This window comes from Patiria miniata, unplaced genomic scaffold (genome assembly GCF_015706575.1).
Source record: "Patiria miniata isolate m_02_andy unplaced genomic scaffold, ASM1570657v1 HiC_scaffold_15, whole genome shotgun sequence".
Taxonomy (NCBI): Eukaryota; Metazoa; Echinodermata; class Asteroidea; order Valvatida; family Asterinidae; genus Patiria; species Patiria miniata.
This window is the reverse complement of record NW_024037053.1, coordinates 593,738-618,803: the sequence shown is the minus strand read 5'-3', so window position 1 is coordinate 618,803 and position 25,066 is coordinate 593,738. Positions and strand designations below refer to the sequence as shown.

At 40.0% G+C, this 25,066-nt stretch overlaps 1 protein-coding gene across 1 annotated transcript; it reads left to right on the top strand.

Moving 5' to 3' along the window:
- Window positions 1–9,633: 9,633 nt before the first annotated feature.
- Window positions 9,634–24,405, top strand: LOC119722311 (protein singed-like). The gene is made up of 4 exons (XM_038192360.1): window positions 9,634–10,950; window positions 22,452–22,614; window positions 23,449–23,750; window positions 24,066–24,405. The coding sequence occupies exons 1-4, from the start codon at window positions 10,089–10,091 to the stop codon at window positions 24,272–24,274; spliced, it is 1,536 nt and encodes a 511-aa protein (XP_038048288.1). The 5' UTR covers window positions 9,634–10,088; the 3' UTR covers window positions 24,275–24,405.
- Window positions 24,406–25,066: the final 661 nt, after the last annotated feature.

The window sequence follows — 25,066 nt, the reverse complement described above, 5'->3', positions numbered from 1 at the left end:
TTTCTGGGTTTCTAGATTTTTTGTGTAATTTCCAATGTTAAGATTTTTGGGCAGTTTTCTCTGAAAATTACACAGAAACTATAGACATCTTGAAATGCCCAACCTATGATTTTCTTGTGTTAGTAACCAGGTAATTGTGTCAATCCAAACCAAACATAAAGTTGTAAAACAGTCAATATTTCAATGCTCACAAATGCACATTTTTCAATCAGTGGCAGTGGGGCTCAGTATGCAGTATCTGATGAGTCCCATTTAATTAATGAGGCTGAGAGATCACTATATGTCCTGGTCCTGTGTGTTTTCTGTGAAGTCTTACTATATTGTTGGACTACCATTCGAAGGGAGACGTTGCTGAGGGGAACGCCCCCTCCTTCTTCCACTAGACACCATTGTCGAAAAGCATTGAGCATTGTTCAGGGAACCCCCCCCCCCCCCCTAATTGTCAAATTATACATCACTTGCCACGCATAATACATTCGATCGTGCCGTGGTTCGTTATTGGAAACACGTCTGTCTGGTGTACGGACTCCTGGGAGTTGCCATGGTGTTTCGTACATAGGCTGCGTCTAATGGAGCGTGAGTTGCCATTTCAAAGGGGAACCCGATACCAGGCTATATTAAATTTGAAGGCTGCTCATTCAAATAACGTTTTAATGCCATTTATTTGTCATTCGGTGCTGATTCAACCAGTGTTGAAGTACTCGTTATACTCGTACTCATGAGAATGTACTCGTTCCGTACTCGCAAGAAAAACATTACTCGCACTCGTGCTACATGCAGAACTTTTTTAAGAAAATGGTCCTGACATTTGGGTTTCCTTTTTTTTTTACTCGCCCTGTATATTTTTATATATTTTTTCTTGATACTACAGTTACATTATATTATCGCACCTCAAGCCTTTTTTACCGAAGATTTCTTAATTTGTTGACTAAAAAATGTCATTAAAATAGGACAGTATCCATATTCCAAAATAATTACAAATTAGGCCATACATCGTAATAGACCAAAACAACACGGCCGGCCACCATATGTCTCGTAATTTATCGGTGCTGATAGGTGTCTTTCCGTTTGCGCTAGATAGCGCATGTTGTGATAAAGACACCGTAGAATATTATTAGTGCATTGCAAAGTCCTCATTTCGACTGAGCTGACATTTGTGATTGGCGGCATACACATGAATTATAATTAGAGTCGGTGATAAGAGTCTACATGAAAAAGACATAATGTTAAACCTTTTCGATATTCGCAATGCATATTGGTTCTGGATGACAAATTCACAAACCAGACAATTTTGTGCACAAACCTATGGGCCGTAAACCAGTTACAACATGCATTGGATTCCTCATCATTAAATGTCAAGAATTTAGTGCTTATCTATTCACACTTTGGTGCATTGGTAATTTGAAATATACTTATTTTAAAAATTTGTTAAAGCCTTTTATTAGGATGAAGAAACTTTTGGGGTATCTCTTTTTAGAGACCATTTTCATTACTCATGAATATTTATCGTGATCCTGCCAATATTGACCAATCAGAATCAAGATGTCAAGCTCACGCCTCCAACACTGACCAATCACAATTGTTCCTCTGGGCCTGATGACTGGTACCTGGAAATAAATTTAGGCTTTAAAATACACTTCTTATTTTTATTTTTAACGTCTAAAAAACTTACTTTTGAACTCTAGTTTGAACTTTGCAGTGAAAAGGCACAAAGCCGACAGATGTTAAGCCAGAACAAAATGAAATTGTTTGAAAAAGCCTGAATGTAAAATATTTAAAAAGACAAATATCCTCTTATGCGTGATATTTCGTTTGACAAAGTATACCAAGCGAAAATGAATGTTTCAAATTTTAAAATAAAAACACAGTTATATTTTTTTTTGTACCAAAGTCTCAAAGCTCTTCCCAAATATGCAGGTTTTGAAAACAGTTTTCTGCAGCAGTTCGTTCTCATCGCAATCCGGTCTGTATTGTCTCACTAACGGTTTCCATTGATAGTCCTGCATGGGTGGAGGGAGGCAATTGTGGTAAAGTCTCTTGCCCAAGAACACAAGCACCATGTTTCACGTCGCACATTAGCCGGGCATTATTTTATTGGACCACGGCGCTCCACTTTACAAATTGGTTGAGCTGTGCAAGGCTCGTGGGTATAGAGACGGGTAATTTCAGGCGCAATCGTCCATTCCTCCTGACATCTTGTCAATTGACGGAAAACACCCCGTGGGGTTAACTAATCCACATAATGACTCCTCGGATGTCCGTACCGTGCTCAATGACTCCTCGGATGTCCGTACCGTGCTCATGCGCTCAAAGGCACGGAAGGTTGGAGTAGGCCTTGTAAGCCTATAGCTGAATGCAGACAGATGCACAAATTATTGTCACTAGCCAAATTCGTCTAGTTATGTTGCGTGTGTTTTATACTCAAATAATGTTGACAAAGAAAGATTTCATAAAGGAATATTTTCTGCTAGTTGCTCCATTAAATTGCGCTCAGCCTCTGAATGTGCCTGCTTCCTTAGCAGTCTATCACATTTTGTACGGTTCAGGGGCGGATCTAGTTTTCAGGAAACGGGGGGGGGGGGGGGGTTGAGTCTATATGGCGTACCAAAGGCACGTTTTGCAAGGAGTGTCCGGGTGCATCCCCCCCCCCCTGGAAAATGTTGAAATCTACGATGCTTTCTCCTGCATTCTAAAGCAATTCAAGAATAAATTTAGGAACTTTAGCATTCCATTTGTTATTTTTGGCCCCATTTTACTAGTATCATAGCATTAGTCAGCTACTGAACGTAGGGGAGGGGGGGGGGGGGCTAGATCCGCTATTGCGGGTTGTGATCACTATAAGCATCGGTGTTTTTGTTTTTCACCTGTCATGTTTGATGTGAAACCGTCCCTCGTGCAGTGTGATGAGTTAATTCAGCCGTGAAAAAGCATCGGGTACTTAGGCCTGTTAGATTCAGTCTCAGCTCATTGAAGACGCGCGATTTGTTTTTAGCTTCAGGTGGGTGAAATGAAGCGAAATTTCATTCACGTTTCCTCAGTTGAAATGCATTGATAAGTGGCAACCTTAACTTGAAAATTATTTTAAAGGGTCCATGCGATAACGTTTTCTCAGAAACACATTTTGTGCAAATTTCTACTCATTGTATATGTACGAAAACTATCTGCTATCCTTTTTGGTTAATTTTATTGAAAAATGCACTTCTTCAAATATTTCCATGTTTTTCTGGACAACTGAGGGAGCTGTTGCTGTGATGTCATTTCAGGAAGACACTGTTCAGCTTACGGGTTTTAAGTTCAAATTGTGAACCCAAAATTTGCTCATTGAACAAAAATTGTGAGAAAAGTTTGCTCATTGGCTTACTGCCATGTACTGACACAACAACGAATCATCCAAAGAAAAGAACATTTACGACCGCAAAATGTCAAAAATTCGAGCAACTTTTTGTGCTGAAATAGCTGTAACATTGAGGCTTCTGCCCGGAATGACATCACAGTTTTGCTCATTAATATGGAATTTCGCATTTAGCATAAAAATAAAAAAGCCACCAAAATACCCTTGAAAATGGCAAAAACGAAAATTGAAAATAAGGTTAAATGGAAAACAAAGGTGCATTTTCAAGGTCACGTTGCATTAAGAAATTACATTCATAGAAACCTCAATTCGGTTTGGGTTATTTTGTTCTCTTCCAAGTTCTTGAGAATTCATATTCATATCCAACATCAGAATTGAGAAGATGCTATATTCTCCACCAGTTACGGGGAAGCAGCTTGGAAACCAAACATACGTTGTGAATCTTAAATTGTGAATTGAACATGCAGGCATCGTTGTGAATATTAGAAATGTTTATTTTAGTCCGTTGGCATCAAAGCTGCGTAGAACTTTGTAACACACCGCACTCACATGCATGACATTCCCAGACGTCTATAGGTGAACCTTTTCAGTACATTGGACAATACACGGATCACATGGCGCAAACATAATGCGCGTTTACAAAGCAGCATTATTTTCCACTCGTCTGGCTTCCTTGAAAAATCTCCCAACGAAAGGTTGTTTGGTGAAACCAGAAAGTTTCACTGTTTGCATAGGAATGGTAGTTATGAAGTTCTACTACATCAAGTACATTTTATATGTACGGTCTAGAGGGTATTCAAAGAATATAATAATATTGTAGGCCTATAGGTTTATAATTTTTCCTCGTTAAAAACGATTTTCTCCCAATTTAGGGCTCGATTATTTATTTGATCGATTCGATTGATTAATCTGATTACTATTGTATTAATTCTTAATCCATTTATCTTTTTTATTATAATGGTTTCATATTTTCCTAGTGTCAGGTGCGGGTACGTGGAGAGTCGTGGGTTATGAAATGGCGTTTATATTTTACAGCATATTTTTTTTATTAGACCTAATTATGTTCTGATTTTTTCCAAGGATATTGGACTTTATTTAGCAGCTATATCATGCTTCGGGTAGGCTACGCCAGACTTCAGATATACATGTATTACAGTCAAATTATGTTTGTGGGGAGTAAAGCATGATGCTCATACAATTTTAAGTATAAGAGCTTTCATGACCCTAAACTCAAGCCATTATTTCAAAGTCCACTTTGTCCCTTATCAAGGGGCTGTTTTGCAGGGTCTTTGCCTCTTGCATTTGCCAGTTTGACTTACAATTTTGCGCCCAAAATGTTTACCTTTATTTAATGCTGCATTCAGAATATGGAATAGAAAGACTTTTAAATAATTTGGTTTGAAATTCCTCCGCACTCATGAGTGAAAGTATAAAAATAAAAAGTCCCTTCCACTCCACCGCAAAGGTGAGCGACGGACCACTGAAACAGGTCCTTTGATAATATTTGCCCTCCGATATACAATTCAATTGGGGACCCCCAAAATGGTCTGGACACCGACTCTTCCTTGTAAAGTTGTTATTTTGCAAACTTGCTTAATCCGCATCTTTAAGGAGTTATGATTCCTACCCCAGTGCCCCACAAAGCCCAAATGAAACCAGAACTTCACATTTTCACGCCAAAAACGTGTACTCCGATCCGCAACCGAGCAATTTAACCGAAACGGGACTGAGTGGAATATAATAGTGCATTCATCTTAAAACTGGCTGGAGAAAAACATTGGTCCCGAGAAAATCTCGCCCAGGTGGCGTGTCAGGTGGGACGATCTGACGGGACTAGCGCCCATAGGTGACGGCCTCAGCTGGCCGATGCTCACGGTAGTTAGTCGTAATTGTTACCGGAGTAAAGGATGTTATAAAGAAAAGCTAGAATAGTTTAATTTCGAAACTCGAAGTGCTAACTCTTTTCACAAGGTTTACTAGGACTATCCGTGAAAGTGTTCTGCAAATGTCGCCGAGTGACTGTTAGGCGTTGGGTAGTTTATTTTTTGGTGTGAAAACCTGAACTCTGGATTAAATGAGATATCGATACGGTCGAGGACGTACCAAATATTGGTGACAATATTCAGAAGACGTAATTTTTTCGAACTTTTTTGCAATTCTAAATCTATTTACTACTGACCAATATACATAGGCCTATGTAGAAGGTATTATTGGGTGGTCATTTTGTTGATACATTTGCACGTTCACATGACATTTTTGTTTTTGGAAACTGAATGAAGATACAAGTGTGGTTATTCAAGAATAACCCCACTAGTATACGGTAGCAAAGATATTTTGCTATAGGGCCATCGCAGATTTGTCCTTTTAAAACAAATACAGGTAAAGACAGAATAACAAGCAAAAGCAGCCATTTTGAAAATTTGAAAATTCTTTGTTATTCTACATATAAAAGGCTTAATTTCCCCAAATATTCACCCTATCTGTCCCACTATTGTGAATCAGGCTATTATAGAAGATTATGCAGTACAATGTTTGTCACTGCCTAACAATTTCCACCGCACACGCTCTCTACCACGTGCTTGCCTGAGACAGTCCGGAAATATTGCCCGAAACGTCGACACCATCATTTTCTCAGACCGTCACAAAAAATACTCCCTCTGGAAAGCACGGTTCTTCTTTAATCTTCTTGTGCCCAATTTATATCGACCCGGGTTTTGTGATAGTTGAAAATGACTGGCGAATACACATCCATGTGTCACTGACCGTGATCTTGCTTTGTATTTTTGTGTGTGCACACGTCATGCATATCAAACCCTCTGGGCTTGTTGTGGGCTGGGCTACAACAATGGATACTGCAACCCCGAAAACAGGTCCGGCCGGTTGCCAAATAAAAATGGGAAAACACCGTTGAGTCACAGTATTGAATTCTGCACGGGTTGTGACCTCATAGGCCTACACTTTCTTTTATTTGAGGTTTACTTTTGTTGTAACTTTTTTTTTTAATCGGAGTAGGCCCCTTTGGTTGCAAGGTAGCTTACTGCATGCCTAATATGGTTATAATTACACAAGGAAATTGTGTAAAATGACATCGACATGCGTTATACTCTATTATTGTATTCCGATTTCCAATTGTGTAATTTAACGACATGGCCCAGGCTTTATTATGAATGACTTGCAGTTTCTAAACATAATGTCGGATTAATTTAAAAGAACTGGACAGAAAAATCAAGGACGCAAGATGTATTTCTCTAAGATATAAATGAAAAACATACAAGGCTAAATATATAGTACTTCAAAAGGAAAATCACAAAAGGGCAATGACTTCACTTAATAACTTCCTGTGTATCATACACCTTAAATGCACTGATACGAACTTATACTTTAGGTAGCATAAAGCCTATACAATACACAGTTATATAACGAAACCGAGAAAATGTATTTATGTGTCTGTAAAATTGGGGCATGACAGAGACAAAATAGGCGCAATGACTCACAAGAACCACGTGGGGATGAGTTCACCTTCAAGACGGGAGGACATCGTCATTATACGGAAAGATGATACCGATGATGTAGTACCATCATCTTGCCGTACGATTCTGTGTCGCTGTGGGCTACCGAGCCCGCTGTTCGGCCCTCAGGGGATGTTAATATCAAAAGTGCATCTTCTCTTAGCTGAGCTTCATTCTCAGCGGTTATAAGACATAAGATATTGCGGCCCCAATTCACGAAGATGGTAAAAACAGGTATTCCTGTTACTTTGTATTAAAACACGACACGGTAGCCAATTGCAAGAGTGCACATTTTTCTTTTCAACATTGACTCATAGTCTGTTTCCCTAATAGATCAGATTTTAAAGGGAATGTACAACATTTGCTTTTGCTGCAATTTTCAGAAATAAATGGATTTGGTGTATTTGTATGTACTGTTAAATTGACTTGCTTCACGTTTTGGGCTCGGAGTTGCTGGAAAATCCAAGAAAACCAACAGCGTTCTTGTAGTCTGGTTCCCTGACCCCTCTTAAGATGAAACCGAGCAATTTATAGACTTTGGGAATTGTAAGGCTATAGAGAATCAGTCTAGCTGGCTTGTACCTCTTCACAGGTGTGTGATTAAATTGCACAGAAAATACGGAATAACTTAATATGAAAACTCCAGTTTTCTCCAACGCTGGTCGGCCGAAAAATACAAGTTTTCTTGAAAAGGTCAGCACACCAGGAGCCACAATTTTACAGGATGCTTTAGACTGTCATTCCCTAACAATCCAGTAAGATATTTCGTGATAATTTGATCATTTCGTTTTTTTGATGTTTGCAAATGTTGTATCTTCCCTTTAAACATTTTGTTTTTAGATTTTGAATGGTGTTATTATTGCAAACAAACAAAATGCATGAGAAGCAAATGATCCTATATCCCTTTAACGCGCACTCTGCACATCGGCAATCCAACGACAGTACTGATTTTTGTTCCGACAGGATTTAGGCATAAGAGTACCTCCATCTGGCCCATGCATGTTTTTTCTTCCATTTGAATACTTATTAACTATTAACCATACTGAAACAAGGTAAAACTTATGGGATGACGTAATACGCTGGATACGTTACCATGGCAACTAAATCAGCAGCCGCCACATGGGATATTGTTATCAAATACGAATTCACGAAAGGCGGGACAACAGCAGCATAATTGCGATCTTCTCTCACCTTTTCTGTGGGGAATTTCCCCGCGAGGTCAAATAACAAATTATCGCTGAAAACGGTGAACCGTGTAGGCAGTGGCGGTTCTGAGGGGGAGGGGGGGGGTTGCAACCCTTGTTGTGAAATTAGTAAAATTGGACCAAAAATAATAAATGGAATGCTAACATTTATAAATTTATTCTTGAATTGCCTTAAATGCATGCAGGAGAAATCACCGTAGCTTTCATTTTTTCCCTTGGGGCATTTCCCGAGACCCCCCTAGCAGGACATGCCTTCGCCACGCCTTGGACTCAACCCACATCTAACCCCCCCCCCCCACATCACCCCCCCCCCCCCCCCCCCGTTTCCTGACAGCTAGATCCGCCCCTGATGCGCGTTTCACTCCCATTATATTTATAGGCGCATTTAAATGTAAACATTCTTGTTTAGAAATATATTGACTTTGTCATTTCCAGGCTCAGGCGCGGTTCTCTTAAAAGATCCCCCCCTTTTTTTGGGGGGGGGGGGAGGGGAAGGGGGGTTGCAAATCAAAATTTGATCGGCAAAGGCAACATTGGGCCTATTCACTGGCCTGCAACCGTAACCACAACGGCTGCCAAGCGGTTTTTAATAACCTCCGAGTCCAATACCTGTGCGAAACATACTTCTATAATGAATCACAGCCAATGATTTCCATATTCTTATAGGCTATACATGTATTGCAATCTCACTACAAACACACGGCTGTTGTCATTATTCCCTGGTGCGGTTTGCCCCTTTTCCGCTTGTCATGATTTTTTTTTTCAGGTTGAATGCCTTCGATGGAAGTTCACTGAGAGGTTTTTTTATCAGTAGCGATGTAAAATGGTAAATCACATCAATACATACAAAAAAAAGATTTGTAAACTCAGGAATTCAATGCGCTTAATTTAGAATTGTATATGACTTGCGCTGTTTACTAGCCACGCGTTTACGGAGCCTGAAAATGCGAGCCAGCATTTTGATGACAATTTTGTATTTGCTCAATTGTTTTTTAAAGCATTAATTAACAAGCATTTTTTCCTCCAAATGTTTTGATTTCTGGTTTTGGGAAAACGGTTAGATTAGATTCACATCCTTTTTGAACACCACGAGCCTTTCATTTTTATGAAATAATTCCTTGTATTTTATCACCAATGGCATATATGTTTTGTTTAAATTGTTTTAAAACCTCTTTATCATCCTACTGCATGGTTAAAAATATTACCACGTTTTGATATGGTTATGTAATGTATCGGAAGTTATATTTACATGTCAATATTTGACCCAACACTCGTCCAAATATAGATGATCGATACTGTTGTATTCTCATGCTAATCAGCCAGGCGTTGAATCGAAGTGTCATGGCGCGTCACGCATGACTAGCTTCGAATGACGTCAGCTAGTCTGCCATTGGTCCACAGGATAGACATTAGCATATGACAGGGCTCAGTAGTCACCGGAGTTCGTGTACAGCGATACTGTGTAACTATAGATGCAATGCATTGCAATGGTGGCTGAAATACACGTGTACAATACAAACAGATGCACATAATACACGCCGATCTGCATTCCTTGCACGGGTGCAGAATTTACGAGGGCACCCGACTGGTTGGCCCCCTAACAGAACTTTGTGCGTGTGTGGTAGTGGTGCCGGTCACGTGACAGTGCCAACCAACGCCCATTAACCAACACAGTCACTAAACTGTTTCCTGTCGGGCCGGGTGAACTCGCGGTGTGGATCATATCATTGGAAAGGGGTTAGGGCTATACCATAGAAAGCTAGCTGACTCACTGCTCGAGCACGTAGTGGATGAGACATCACTCCATGAGAATAATTATATCAGATTGTAGCCTGACAAATCCCGCGTGTACACCACTCGTACGGAAAAGAACTTACAGCAGAACAGTCGGTGAAGTAAGAGTGGAGTTTTGGTGCTAGTACAGCTGCAGTGTGAAGACCGGTTTCAGACACTTGTTAGTCTGTGATTTACTTTTGGCATACAGCTTTGGGCCACTGCACTCTAGACGAGGACATTCCAATCATGTCGGCAGCTAACGGAACCGTAAGTGGAGGGGATGTGCTGCAGTTTGACGCCGGGCTGATCAACGCCTCGTCCAAGAAATACCTGACGACTGAGCTGGGCACGGTGAATGTTAACGGGACCTCTCTGAAGAGCAAACAGGTCTGGACCCTGAACCCGGCCACCGCAGACGGCAAGCTCTTCTACCTGTCCAACAAGGTGTCCAAGTCCGGTCTGACCACCGTGTACCGCCTGACCTATGACAAGTACGGCAAGGTGACGGCGGCGAAGATGGACGACGAGACCAGCCCGGACCTGATGCAGAAGTTCAAAGTGGAGCCGCAGGGTGATGGCAAGTTCGCCATCAAGGCCGAGACGCTGGACTACCTGAGCGGTTCCGGCGAGCCCACCTGCAAGGCTAAGTCGGTCGGGGAGTCCGAGTCCTGGAGCATCCAGCTGGCCATCCACCCTCAGGTCAACATCTTCAGCGTTCAGCGCCAGCAGTTTGCCCACCTGGACCTGGAGAGAGAACAGATCCTCTTCAACGAGAACATCCCCTGGGGTGGGGATGCCGTCATTACTCTGATCTACGATGCGGCGGCCAGCAAGTACCTCATCCAGGCTTCCGATGATCGCTTCCTGAACGCTGACGGCTCCTTGAGGGCGGCTAAGTCCGAAGAAGCCCTCTTCGCCATCGAGTTCCACGGTGAGAACCTGGCCTTCAAGAACGGTGGCAAGTACTTATCGGTGGGCGGTAAAGACGGTGAGCTGATGACCAGGAAAGGTACCGTGGGCAAGGAGGCACTCTTCAAACTGGAGGACAGCTATCCACAGGGTGTCTTCTATAACCTCAGCAACAACAAAATCGTCTCCATGAAACAAGGTAGGGAGTCTTGGATAAATGTTGAATGAAAACCATACGGGAAAGATTCCCATATCTGGCCATCACTTGTCACTCTGTGCACAAACCCTATGTGACTGGTCTGAAAATTTCGTTTTCTCAGTAAATAGTTCACTATTTTTCCTGCTAATTTGGACTTTTTAGGACATATTATAACTTTAGGTCACTGAACGATATAACGATAGGTCACTGAAGGGAAAATTAGTATTGGCCAGATATGGGAATCTTTCCACCATACGGGGTAGAATGCAGTATCCCGACGCCACAATCACTGCATTTTGAATTTTGAAAACAATTAACACGAATGGGAGAGATAAAGAAAAGAATGTAGTAAAAATAATAATAATAGTATCCACGAAGACTATGGAGATAAGTCGAGTGCAGTTTCAAAGTATTTTCTGACAAAATCGGAAATATTTCCTATTTCAGATTCATGTATTCTAAATATTTTTTGCAATGACTGACCTTCAAAGGCTTCATTGAGATAATTATGACTAGTACTGTGGAGAAAGTGGCGTCAGGATGCAACATTCTGAATCCGTTTTGAATGTATTTTCATCTATTTTCAAATTCTATGTTCAGTTTATATCTGAATTTTTAATATTATGTTCGTCCAACTTTCAAACATAAAGAAGTTATATCCACGTCCAGACTGGGACCTTGAGTGCAGAAAACCATGCAAAACAAATTCAGGCCAACTTTACTCGCTCTTTACATTTTGCACAGGAGAGTGAAGCCTACTGTTTGCAATTTGAAGCCAAAGACTAGACAGTTTGAAAAAATTGACCCTTCAGTGGTCTGGTGGCAGACCATGGAGAGATGTGTAGAAATATAGACTAGGTACCAGATGTTTCATGTGCCAGTCTGTTTTATTGTATTGCATTTTTTTCAGTACCTTAATTTTTGTGAGTCTCGTACACAGTATTGAGAATGAGAGTCTCAAATTTTCGGACTTATCCACGTCCAAAATGTCACTCTGCTTAACAGCCCATCGACTGTTAAAAATATATATTATTTCTTTTGAAGTAAGTGCACGACATCAAATGACATATGTGCAATCATCAGTGCAACTGCTATTATGTCTTCTGGTTAGTGGCCCCACTTCCTCGTACATCGTCTATGTCTGATATGCAATTCATTCCATGGTCTGAATCATAAAGTAAGGAATGGGCCATAGAAAAGTAATGTTTCAAACTGGACACGCCCCCTCACGTACAACTTGCTATTTGGCATGTATAATAAGGCCTTTGTTCTTTGAGCTGTAACCTTCCTTTTATACCAGTTTCCTTTACTTTAAAGTCACCGTGGTCCTAAACAGATTAAAGCAATCAAATTTATCTAATCTATATCGTACAGAAATAAGACACATGGTTCGTATTGTGTTTGAGAAACCGACGGTTCTCTAAAAATCGGTTGTCGAAACTGAATTTGGTTATATACCTAACTCTAGAACTGTATGAAGAATACTTCTCTTCCAGAGATTTCCTTGTCTTTTTTAGGAAGTCTTTTGAGAATAGTGTTCAAAAGTGTTTCTCGGTTATTTAACTCCTGATAAGTCATCCCTCCTATATGAATCATACTCTTTAGTTTAGTTGGACGTTGCCAACTTGCTTACCTTGTCAAATCAGAGATGTTTCTTTCACTTTCTTGCCATATTTGGGCATCCAGGAAAAACCACTTGCCTTACGTCATGCTGCATTGTGTTTCCTTCGTTCCCAGACTTTGTAAATAACCAGTTTCTATAGAAATTTCGAACAATGGTTGGATTACTGATGTGTGGTTGGTTGCTTTGCTTTGCTTTGCTTTGCTCTGCTCTGGCGACTACGTGCAGTTATCTTTGCATTCCCATAGATATTTCGAACCTTGGAGGCTTGAATTATACTGTTTGTCTGCCATGGTATGCGCAACCAACTGTGTCCTTCCCTTATTTTGCTGGTTTGACAATGGTGAGAATCTTCTTCCTACGATTCTTTCGCAACTGAAAAGGGTCATTAAAGGGGCAGTCTCGTCCAGTTATTTCAGATAGCCCAAGTCAAAAGACAGCCCTCACAAATAGGTGATTTTTGTTAAAATTTAAAAGTTGAATGTGGAATTGATAAGAGCAAGGTTTGAACCTGCGACCTCTGGATTGCCATTCCGGTGCTCTACCAACTGAGCTATCCAGCCCTATGTTGGCGGTTCACCATCCTGTCAATGTCGTGTTTTGTTTTATGAGGGGGCGCTAGTCAGAAGCCATAAAGCCGTACATGCCATGTAGCCATAATCACGCCCAAAGTCAAGATGCTATATTGTTGCCACCCATGATACTGAAATTAACAGAATGTATAAGTTAAGACTACCAAAATGTTGATGTTTTATTGAGATCTCTCAAATTGCTCGAAATAAGTTCTGCGGCATGCCTTTAATACCCAACTTTAAAAATATGCTTTCTGTTTCCAAGGTTCCTGATGTTTTTCAGAACTGGCTATAATATAGTTACCAAATGAACTCTCTAAAACTCTCCTTGCGTCAGATCAGAATCTACAGAAAAATATATACGAAACTTGACTTTTATGCATGTGCACACATCACAATAAAACAGATTTGAACAGCACTTGAGAAATCATGCACCCACATGTGTGTGTGTTTACTGAGAGTAAATATACAGGCACTTGAATACGGTATCATAACTCCCTGTTTATGAATGACCAAATCCCATAAGGTAGCAGACACAAGCAGCTACCCTGCACTTTTTTGTATTAGATTATTCTATAATAGGATATAAATTGTTGTATACATGAATATGAAACATATACTGTATAATGCAGGTCTGATCTTATGTACATATGTGACACACGGATCTATTATGGTGGATGGCATTTACATGAGTCACTCGTTCGGTCTGCATTTTTGGATGCTGACAATTTTTTTTCTTCATGATGCACCGTCTGCCGTTTTGATTACCAACGTTAATTCTTTTATCTATAGCCTTCTTGTGTCTGTAAATGTTCAAATCTGATATTTTGTATCATTTTGTAGCCGTATACCAATCTACTAAACTTAAAATCATTTGTGAAAAAAGTATCGGTAGTTGTGGCCCATCAGATAGACAAAATCGACCTTTAGTCGGACCTGGATATTGACCTCAAATCAGTTTGATTTGTGATAACCCATTTTATTTATCTCGTATAGGATAATTAAATTTGGTACCATTATAGCACCTCGATACTTGAAGTTATGTTTCAGAAATAGAATTCATAAACTGTTGTATGTCATCTAAACAAATGAAAGAAAATTAAGACCATAGACAAATATGTTTGTTCAATACATGGTTGGCAATTTTAAGATAAACGTATAATTTCCTTGCCCTGTACAAACTGTAGTGTTTCTATACATATCAAGACAAGTCATACACTTTCTGTCGTGGAGTAAAATATTTAATAAGGCTCACTAAACATTCTGAACTGAACAAAGGAACAAAGACGTATGATGCAGAATGACTTTACGAGACTCTTGATACCTCTGATGACTTTAAGGCACATTCGGTATGCCCCATATAGTCATGAATCATTTGGGGATGTGTTATCTTTTTGACACAAAAATAGATGCTGGTTTTCGTATCAAGCCCGGGGCGTGTATGTCGGTTACAGTCTGTGACCTTTGGCTGAGGTCACGGTATGCGAGTGCAGCCTATTTTAATTCCCCTGAGCTGCAGAACAACAACAAATATTCTTCTGGACATAAATATTCATGGTACATGTATAATGCCTCGTACTAGAAGATGCCTTTTGTGAACTTAACATACAGGAAGACAAATACGTGAGTTGATTAGGAGTCTGTGAAAAGTTATGTGGCATTGCTTGTTTGTTAATAGTAAGACGGCCAAGGTCGTGTAAGGCATTTTGAAGAAGATATTTAGTTTTATTTGCCAGCTTTAGCAGGATGTGAAATGAGGTCTTGGTGTTGTTGAACCAGGACGCAGGAAATTATCACGTTACAGATGGCGAAGCAGGAAGAAAGATAATCCGCAATATGAAGCCACAGTTTAGCTGAATTTCAAAATCATACAGAATTGCAAAGAAGACCTGGATATTCTTTGTATTTGGCAAAATAGCTGGTATGGTCGTTTTCTGACGTGGCAGCAACTTCAAAGATATTAACACAAGTTTACACTGCTGGTGCTAGAACATATAGTCCTATGCAATACATGTAGCCTTAAAGGGAACATACAGCATTTGCAGACATAAAATGCCAAATTATTACGAAATGTCTTACCTGATTGTAAGTGAATAGTCTCAAGCATCCTGTGTAATTTTTGCACCTGGTGTGCTGTCTTTTCAAGAAAAGTGGAATTTTGGTGCAATTTCCAACGATGGTCGTAATACTGCACCCAATTTACCAAATTTATTTGGTCGACATTTTGTTAGCAATCGGTTACACATCCGTGAACGGGTGCAAGCCAGCTAGCCTGGTTCATGACCTGACAATTCCCCGACGTCTATAAACTGCTCCGTTTCATCGGACGTTAGGGTCAGGAAACCAGACTACAAGAACATAAATGTGTCTTGGGTTTTCCTGCACCTATGACTATGAGCACCAAACATTTATAAACACAGAAGTGTAACAATATTTGCTGTAGAATTCTAACTCCCAAATACATCCATTTCTGAAAATTACAGCCAAAGAAAATGTTGTGTACTATAATGAGTATATTTACACGATGTGAGCATTTTGCTTTATGTTTGTCTTTCTGGCTTTATTTGGTTTGGAAAGCTGGCTAAAGTCACCATGCACCGGGAAAACGTATAACTATGCCTACACAAATAAACTGAGAACAATTGGTATCCTGTAAACGTGATGAGGGAAACCAGGCGTCTGTTGCTAAGCAACCAAAAGATGTCTGCGAGGATTTAACGACACAAACTTTAATGCTTGAAAGGAATGTGGAAACAAGGTTGGATGTTTACTTCACTAGAGTGTGCTAGTTTTATAAGTCATAAAGATATCTCTGTTGTTAGGCGTGGAAATAAAATTGATAAGTTTTTACACGAAATACCAAGTGCTACAATGTATCTGATAGACTGATACTAAGTTCCAACCGCTTTGTTTTTAAAGAAAACATCCAACTAAGGCCCGGGAAGTCGTTGGCAACGATATATTTTAATGGCCAAAGCATTTAGATCAACATGGGCCGTGTGTGCAAATCTATAAACACACACATGATGAATTTCGTTCATTGGCAGATGTGACGTATGCACCACGCTGTCTAAACATGTGGGGCAACACAGAACAAAGCAATAAATATCTTTATGAAATATCCGGATAAACCGGCCGCACACGTGTGATTTAAATCGATTTACATTGTGCGATTGCATGCCCACAACAACGATAGATTGCAGATGTTGCGCCTCACCCCTGCGCGTCCACATAATAATGTCATTACCTTTATTGTAATAACCCCCGTCTCGTTGGCCTACATTGGTGGAACTAATTGTTATTGAGGGATTCCAGAAATTGAATTTTAGAGAAAAAATGGTGTACAGATTATTTTCAGTTTTCATAAAACAAGTTTCATTTTCAACTGAGGATATTGTTGTTGTGGCACGTGTACATGTACTATCCTCTTTATCACAGCTTTTGCTAACGTCCTAGCCTTTGCCTTGGGATAAAGAACTAAGTACTACAGAATACTACACAAATTATGTATACAGGCACCACATATCAAAAAATACTATGAGTGCTGTGCCCACTTATATGCTGAAGTACCGCATACTACAGTTTACTATGTTGTAGCTTCAGGTGGGTTGAGGGTGATGCTACGTTCGAGTTAAAAGCGTAGATTTCACGTAATTCATATTTTTCTTTTCATAGCAATCCCTTTTTAAATTCAAATGGGATGTTCCATGTAACGACCAATTGGTGCGAGATGCTTTCCTGCACAAAACGAATGCAATAGCCCATGTGATGTTTTTGGGTTCACAATTTGAACACAAAACCCCGATATACTGAACATTGTCTTCTTGAAATGACGTCACAGCAACAGCACCCTCAGTTGTCCGGAAAAGCATGGACATTTTGGATTGTTCAAACAAGTGCACTTTTCAATAAAATTAGACAAAAAGGGATGTCAAATAGTTTCCATACATTAAGAGGAGGAGAAAGGTGCACAGGTTATGTTCCAAAGAAAACATTCATTGCATGGACCCTTTAAGGTTTAAATCAGCGAATTGAATCTAAGGGGGTATCTCATGTTTTGAGCACAACATTAGTCTCTTTGCTTTGACTCATGTATGTTGGAACGGAGACTCTCTTAGAAGCTGAGGTTAATGTTGATGTGGGTTTTCATCTTCAATGCAAACGTATGAAATGCTTGTCACGCGTGAAAAGACAGAGTTAGTCACTGATGATTGCAAAGACACGTGGGAAAAAGAAACGGTGTATAAAGAAATGGTGATTGCTTTCCTATATGCTGGAAATACAATTTACTCTTCCAATAATAAAACCGTGGGTAGTTATCAAATTAAAAAGAGAATCAATTATTCATGTCTCCCCAAGTGTCTGTTTTTGCCATCAGTTCATTGAAATTTGAATCGTGCAGATGTTCATGTACAATTTATTATTCTCTTGTATAGTAATAATCCATGTAGGTATACATGTTTACTTAATGGTCTAAAGATTGTTCATGCCCATGGCCTTCCAATTTACGTAAATGAAACGATTGTTCGTTTTGTTATAATTAATGAGAAGCTTCTGTCCGCTGACTCGGTTCATGGAGGTAAAATTAGTTTGGTTGTATCGGCAATGCATTTTAAACTTAAACCTGCTCAATCCAACATGATCCAACTATTTTACATACCCGATGGATCCTGTTAGATTGAGCAGTAAACCCTTGTATATATTCCTGTTGAAATCTGTTGGATTCAGCAGGTAATTGAAAACATTCAGAGTCGGATTCTGTTGGGTACTGATGGTAAATTACGCCAAGTTGGACTCTGTTGGATCCAGCGGACAACTGAGAAATAATCAGTTGGATTCTGTTGGATTGAGCGTGCCAGTCGTTTTATGTGTTCAGGTACCCAACAACTTGGCAAGTTTGGTTGTGTGGGACTGTGTTGGATTGAGCAGGAAACCCATATGAGTAACCGTCGGACTCTGTTGGATTTGGCAGGCTAGTCCTGAAGAACTACCAATAAAGCAAGCCAAGTAAAGCTAGTTCCAGAGCCCAGAATACATGTATTCTATTCCATTGATTCAGAATATCACTGGAAGTCTTTTCATGCATGTGCTCTGCACAATGGGCCAAATCTAGTCTATGCATTGGCGTTACGGGGTAATCCTATACAATAGCACTGCCCGGCTGACAAGTGGCAGTGAGGTACAAAGAGAACTATGGGGAAAACAACTCATGCACGGAAAAATCGTTTCGACTTCTCAAATAAATTAATATTTATAAGTGATCATTGTGCTTCATTAAATACTTAGGTAAACAATTATGCTCATGTTATGATGAATTTATGTATTGGCCAAAATTATGGAAGCAATATAGTATAATGTTTAATATTTGTGCATAATTTGTCACGGTCGAGATGCAACGGCTTCATTATTGAAATTTCGCGTCAGTGATGTACGGCATAATTGTGTATTCATGTCTATATCCGTGGGTAGTATGACAAAGTAAATATCCATCACGATGTGTGCCAATGAGGAAAATTTTGTAACGAGTGTCATGATAACAGTGTGCTCATATCATTTATCAGTTTTTCCTGTATGGAATAATACCACATTGGCAGTGTTTCCCATCTAGAATCCGGCTCTGGCCCAGGGCTATAGGGGTGCGGTGTAATGAGAACTTCCCATTCCAGGGCAATGTTCCGGAGGCCGGGAATTCTACCTGTTCTTCCTCCAGTTTTTTGGCGGGGTGGGACGGTGCAGATTACGGGGGAATCATAACAACAAGGACACCGGACGTTCGGTTTACCAATTTGCCCCGCAGAAATTGAAAATGTGTGTTGTTGGTTTTCAAGCCACCACAAAAGTCTGGCAAAACTTGGGCTTCATTACAAACATTCAAACCCATTCGACACGAAGATGGTACACACGAGGCCTTTTACGAATTTGATAATAGTTATAAAAAGGGCCTCTGACGAACATCAGAACATTGTTGAAAAACGTTTAAAAACAGGTGAAGTGTAAAATTAGGATTCTATGATAATACGGACTCATTTTGTATTGCGCATGCGTTAGGGAACAGGTCACGTGTGAGGGTTAGAGAGTCCTATACAGTAAAAGCTTTAGTAGAAGTCCAAATTTCATTATGGCAGCGGTTCAAGAACCACACACGATACGCAGATCAAATACACATGCATGCTACTTCATAAATTTTGTACCCACATTTTTTCATTATGTGCATTTTGTATCAGCATGTTTTGTAAACTGCGACTTATCTTATCTTTAGTTGACAAACTGGATTGTGGATCTCGCCCTTTGCAACCGTGACGTCATGACTGCAGATTGCATTATCGAAGGTCTACAGTATAGCTCTTTTATGGTCAAACCTGGAGAAGTGACAATCCTTTATGTAAATTATTGCAACATAGGAAATACTTTGCGATATCCAACAGAATTAACATTCTTCAAAGTTGATTAGGGTTTGAAAAGACCAGTGGTTTAAAAGACCAGCATGTTTAACCGTACACTGCTCCTTGCACTATGGTTAACTAAACTTGCTTTATCCGCATCGGGTTAACTTTGTTTTAAGGACATTTGGGTTAATTATGCAAGTTTCAAAAAGGCATCTTTTTCCTTTGGGCATTGTGGTTGACAGCCACTCCATTTTGCAACAGAAGTCGACCGGATGGACTCGGTCAAAAAAATCTCCTAGTCCTAGCCAGAAAATAGGTTCGACAGCTGCCGAACTACTGTGGTCTACTGCACACTGGCTGTTGTGTTTTGCATTCCAGTCTGATAAACCAATTTGAGTGAAAGTGTTTGGTGTTAAGTGATAACTCTTTAAATAGTTGTGAATAATTGGTCTGATTAGTCCATGTGTAGTCTGTTTAGCAAGACAATGAACTAAAATAGTTCCTCGTTACGTGCTGTTACAGTGTGCACGGACACATGAGAATATAGGAATTCCATGAGAACAATATGCAAGAATGACAGGTTAAAGCATCAGAAATAGTTTTAATTCACGAGTTTAGAAAGTTGTGATCACTTTTATCACTGAAAATTGTGTCTTTCTGTTTTGCTTTGATTAGAATAAAGGTACATGGCTATTCTTGACTAAGTTGCAACTAGCTTTGCACCTTCATGCAAATGCTCTAGAAATTGAGTGGCCTGACCCACCCCTTCAACAGTATAACTTTGCCGTATTGTTAGGAACTTGAGCTGAATTCATATTCACGCACACCTCCACTCTGGGGGGGGGGGGGAGTAGAAAAACTAGAAATGGAGAAAACCTCAAGAGACATAGTCCACATCCAAGGCTTCCTGTAACCGAAGTGCCGTTAAATTTGCGGTTCACTAAAAAATAATACTTGTGCAGACAGAGAGGGTATTGTCCACAAACAAGTTGTGTGAATTGTAAACTACGTGGAGAATGTTGTCAATACATTTTCAAGGACCATTCTTGTTATGTTTCCAAAGGGTTTTTTTTTTCATAAAAACTCAAAAGAGACTCAGACAGGGAGTGGGGAAATATTGTTTACTTTTAACACGCGTTTTTCATCAGAATTGAAAGTTGCATTTCCACATATACGAATATCAGCTGGCGTGCTTGCTGAAGTAAGTTACCTTTAAAAAGGACAAAAGATTGCAAGAATGAAAGGGTTTTTATGTGAACATGGGACTTAAAACAAGGATTAATTATATCACAGGGAACATGATCATAAACTAGATTCCTCCCTTCTCTTAAAGTCATAGTAGGAAATTCGCATTCAAGATCATATAAATTGGCACCTTTTCCCTTGGAAAGTCATTGTTCCTTCGATCGAGGTTTTGGAGATTTCAGGTTGAGTTTTATCGAAAACTAATTAAACTGACGCTCATATTAGCAGCAAAGCTCAAGTCTAGTTAATTATATTTACTGACTCTCATTCCAATTTTGACGTTGATCAAGAAGTATCGAAAATATTGCACTTATTCAAGGATTAAAATTTCGTAAACAAGAGAAGGGAGAAAGCAACATGCAAACACCGTCAAAATTTTATATGCAGCACTTCTGTGGGGAACTTCCCTGGGCGATAAAGCCAATCATTCGGGGCGAAGAAACCGGTAATGATGCTGGGGGTGGAATGGCGTCAAGGTGACATCAAGACAACGTGACAGTTATAGGGTGTCAGACGAAGTGACAATGTGGGCATTGTGGGCTCGATGCGGGGTTTCCAAACAGCTGAGACTAATAGGGTTTGCGATTACATTAACTACTTCTGTACAGTAGAAAATGAAACATTGCCCAGCCTACACATGATAGTTTCGTATCGCCTAGTTGTTAAATTTGCAGCCAGCATGATTAAGTTTCGGTTTTGCATATACACCTTTGTTAAAATTAATTTACAAACCATGCCAAATTTAACAAGATTCCATGTAATCCACACTGCAGAAGGCGATTAGCGATTTTACCATGCAAACTCCACTGCTTATTTTTGTTAAGTGTCTGTTCACAATGTATTGTAAATATATAAATTATACATTGAATTCCTCATTAACTCACCTTCTGTTTGAACAGTCACAGACAGTAAAAAAAAATCCATGCACTTCCCCTGCCATGCCTTTTACACAGGCTAGTCACCAACAGTGAAATCATATTTCAAGCAAGCTCTATGACTAGGCAAATTCAGTCAACAGACAAAAGCAGGCACTCACGTTGGCACAGCTGTGTAATCAATCACCTACAGTCAAAGCATAGCTGTATCAAGTGACATAAACAGTCACAGCCAGTCAGTCCTGCTTTACTGATATAGGAAGGGAGCACTCAACCGTTAAACATAGTCACTTGATTAATTTTGACTGAAAGGACAACTTTGCACAGAATGTATGTTTGCATAGGAGGCCTGGTTAATGCCTACAAACGAGCAGGTTAAAGTTTCTGAATTGGGTTATCTTGTACTTCTACTGCTTCAAAGATTAAATAACTGATGAAAAATAACGATGTTGCCACGCCCCCAAAACAACCTCTTTAATAAGAGCAATATTGTAATATACCGGTACTCAATTCACTGTTCGACTGTGCGCTGCAAAAACTGCACTGTTGAAAATGACACTGTGGTCAAGTTATCAATTGGACAATTAGTTCAAGCATGAATTCCTTCCTCCATGGTTCAAGGAAAATTGTGTTTTTAATTAACGACTGAATACTTCAACTAGCCCTATGTACTTGTACACACGTCCAAACATTGGAAGAATATAACCGTAACTGACGTTATGACCAAAGCACGTGACATTGTTCAGCACATTCATGTTCTGGATAATTCTAATGTCTGACACAATTATTTTCCCATCGACAGATATCCACGTTTCAGCCAATCAGCACGAAGAGACAGACACGGAGACCTTTCAACTGGAATGTGCCCCGGGCAAGACCAATGAGTGGGCCGTACGTAGCAGCAACGGTAACTACTGGTCTATGGAGGCTGGCAAACAAGACATTCTCAACAACGGCAAATCTAAGTAAGTAAAATGGATAACCTGGGAGAAGTTTGTTGACATGACCGTTTTTGTGTCCGTTACCTATTGGAGCCCATTATTACTTGACCGAATCACGCAACTGAGAATTAAAAAAAGTATTTATTAGAAAGGTGATTTTAATCAGTTTTATTGGTGTATCTGCAACCTATAGAAAGCCTCCTCGACACATCATATGATATGGTCTGAATTATTAACCCCATTTCTTGGGGGTTCACAATACGAGTTACATGATCAACTTGGTGTGATAAGAATCTGTCGATGGATACCTGTCGCGCCTAAATAACATTATTTGTGGTAGTTACATTAATGGCCAGTTTGAATAGCGCCCTCTATGAAAAGGAAATAAAAATATGACTAGTTCATTCATGACTAAGTTACAAGCATACTTCATGACGACAATTTATAACCTCTTATGGATTTTTATAAAACAGTTTTCTGTGCAAATTGTTTACATCTGTCGCCAATAGGCCTAGGGCCCATGTGGGTTGCGTTCACTTTACTGCGCATACCTGCCAGAAAAAAAAGATGTATTGATTTCTTTGTACAAAGGATGAAATTTCAGTCATTATCAAAGTCAGTGCCCCAGGTGCCCCTACTTTTATTCCTCTAATTTTGGAGCCCCTCTCGACTGTGTTTTCATGCCTATTTATTGCCTTTTTGAAACTCGTCCTCATCAAAATAAACCTGAATTCATCCTAAAGATAAAGAAGTCCTTGAACAGGTAATTTTCAACAACTCTAACTTCAACCCCGAATCTTACCTATCATCGTTAGCTTATTATTAGGCCTACTAATTTGATTTACAATTCACTTCCAGGGATAAGGCCTGCATTTTCGAGCTGGTCTATGAAGGGCTTGAGGCCGGCACTCTCGCCCTGCGCGCCAAGGCCAACGGCAAGTTCGTGGGCATCAAGAGCAGCGGGCCACTGGTGGCCTCGGGCAGCGAGATCGGCAAGCCCGAGACCTTCCGCTTCAAGCTGAGCAACCGGCCCAACCTGGTGCTGAAGGGGGAGCACGGCTTCATCGGGCTGCGGAAGAACTTCGAGTGCAACCGGACGACGGTGGACAATGAGGTCATTCAGGTGTCGTACGAGAACGACGGTACTTATATCTTTAGAGGTGAGTCCGGTCGTATAAACTCGTGTATTGAAATTAAAGCTCAAGTTAAGAAATGGCGGCCATTTACTCAATTGCATGTAATGCAGTTCTTTGTATGTGCAGTGCTATTGTGTTGACCATATCTCAAAGACTTGGGTGTCACAAACTGGTTTTTCACCATATACCGCAAAAATGCTGTAGTTTAGGAATATCTTGAAACAATTTTAAAACATGTCTCCCCAATTCCAAGAAATCAATATCTGAAAAAAAGTATACACGTTTTTTGGACCACCCTGTATACCAAAGTTTTGATTTCCACCGTGTATTTCGATCCAGGCCGCGATCCCAACACAGCATGGACTGTGGACGGCGAAGGCAACTACACGTTGAGCGAGGGCTCACCGGAGAAGTTCACCTTGGAGTTCATGAAGAGGTCCCATTGCCTGATCCGTGCTTCCAACGGGAAACTATTGGAGGGAAAACAACACGGTGAGATGAGAGCAACAGGCACGGAGATGAAAAAGAGCACTCTATGGGAGTTCTAAAGATTTTTTTTCAGTTGACTAATTAGTTTTTTTTACGGCCACAGATGTGTACAGATGACTACATTGAACCCTTTAATAGTAATGCCGCTATAGAGATGTTTATGGGCCAATAAAGGGGCCAGTCTTTTTTTCTCTAGCTTTTGCAGGCCACAATCGTATTGTGTTGTGATTATTCTGGCCTTGAGGTCACATTCCATTGGCCAACCACTGGCGACAGTATCTGCATGTTCAGCTTATAAGGTTTCTTTCTTTTGTATATTTGAATCATATTTCATGTTATGAAATGTTATGAAATGTCAAGATAAAAATGTGAATTAATGGCTTCAATTTTATTTTTTCCATGACTGGGACCAAAATGTTGGTCTACAGGCACACCTTAGTTACAAAATAGCGGCATTGTTGTGACATCACACTTAGACACTGGTATCCGGGGTACATACCCTGGATACCCATTGGTATCAAGGGGACATACCAGGCATGGATACCCATTGTCTAATTGTGATGTTACAATAGTGCCGCCATTTTGTAACTAAGGTGTGCCTATAGAGGGATTGCATTTAACAGCCACCTTGGTGGCGTGCTTTGTTATGGTAATTCATCAACAATTAATGCACAAGAGGTCTTCTATAATGCGCGTCCCTGTTGAACAAAATCACACACCTGAGGATGGCCACTGTGGAAACAGTCTATTATATAGACCTGTCCAATATGCATAGCCATCCTGGGTGTATTGTATACGGTTAACTGATTGTGCCTATAATGAATGTGTGGTGCATATTCATTAGAAGATAA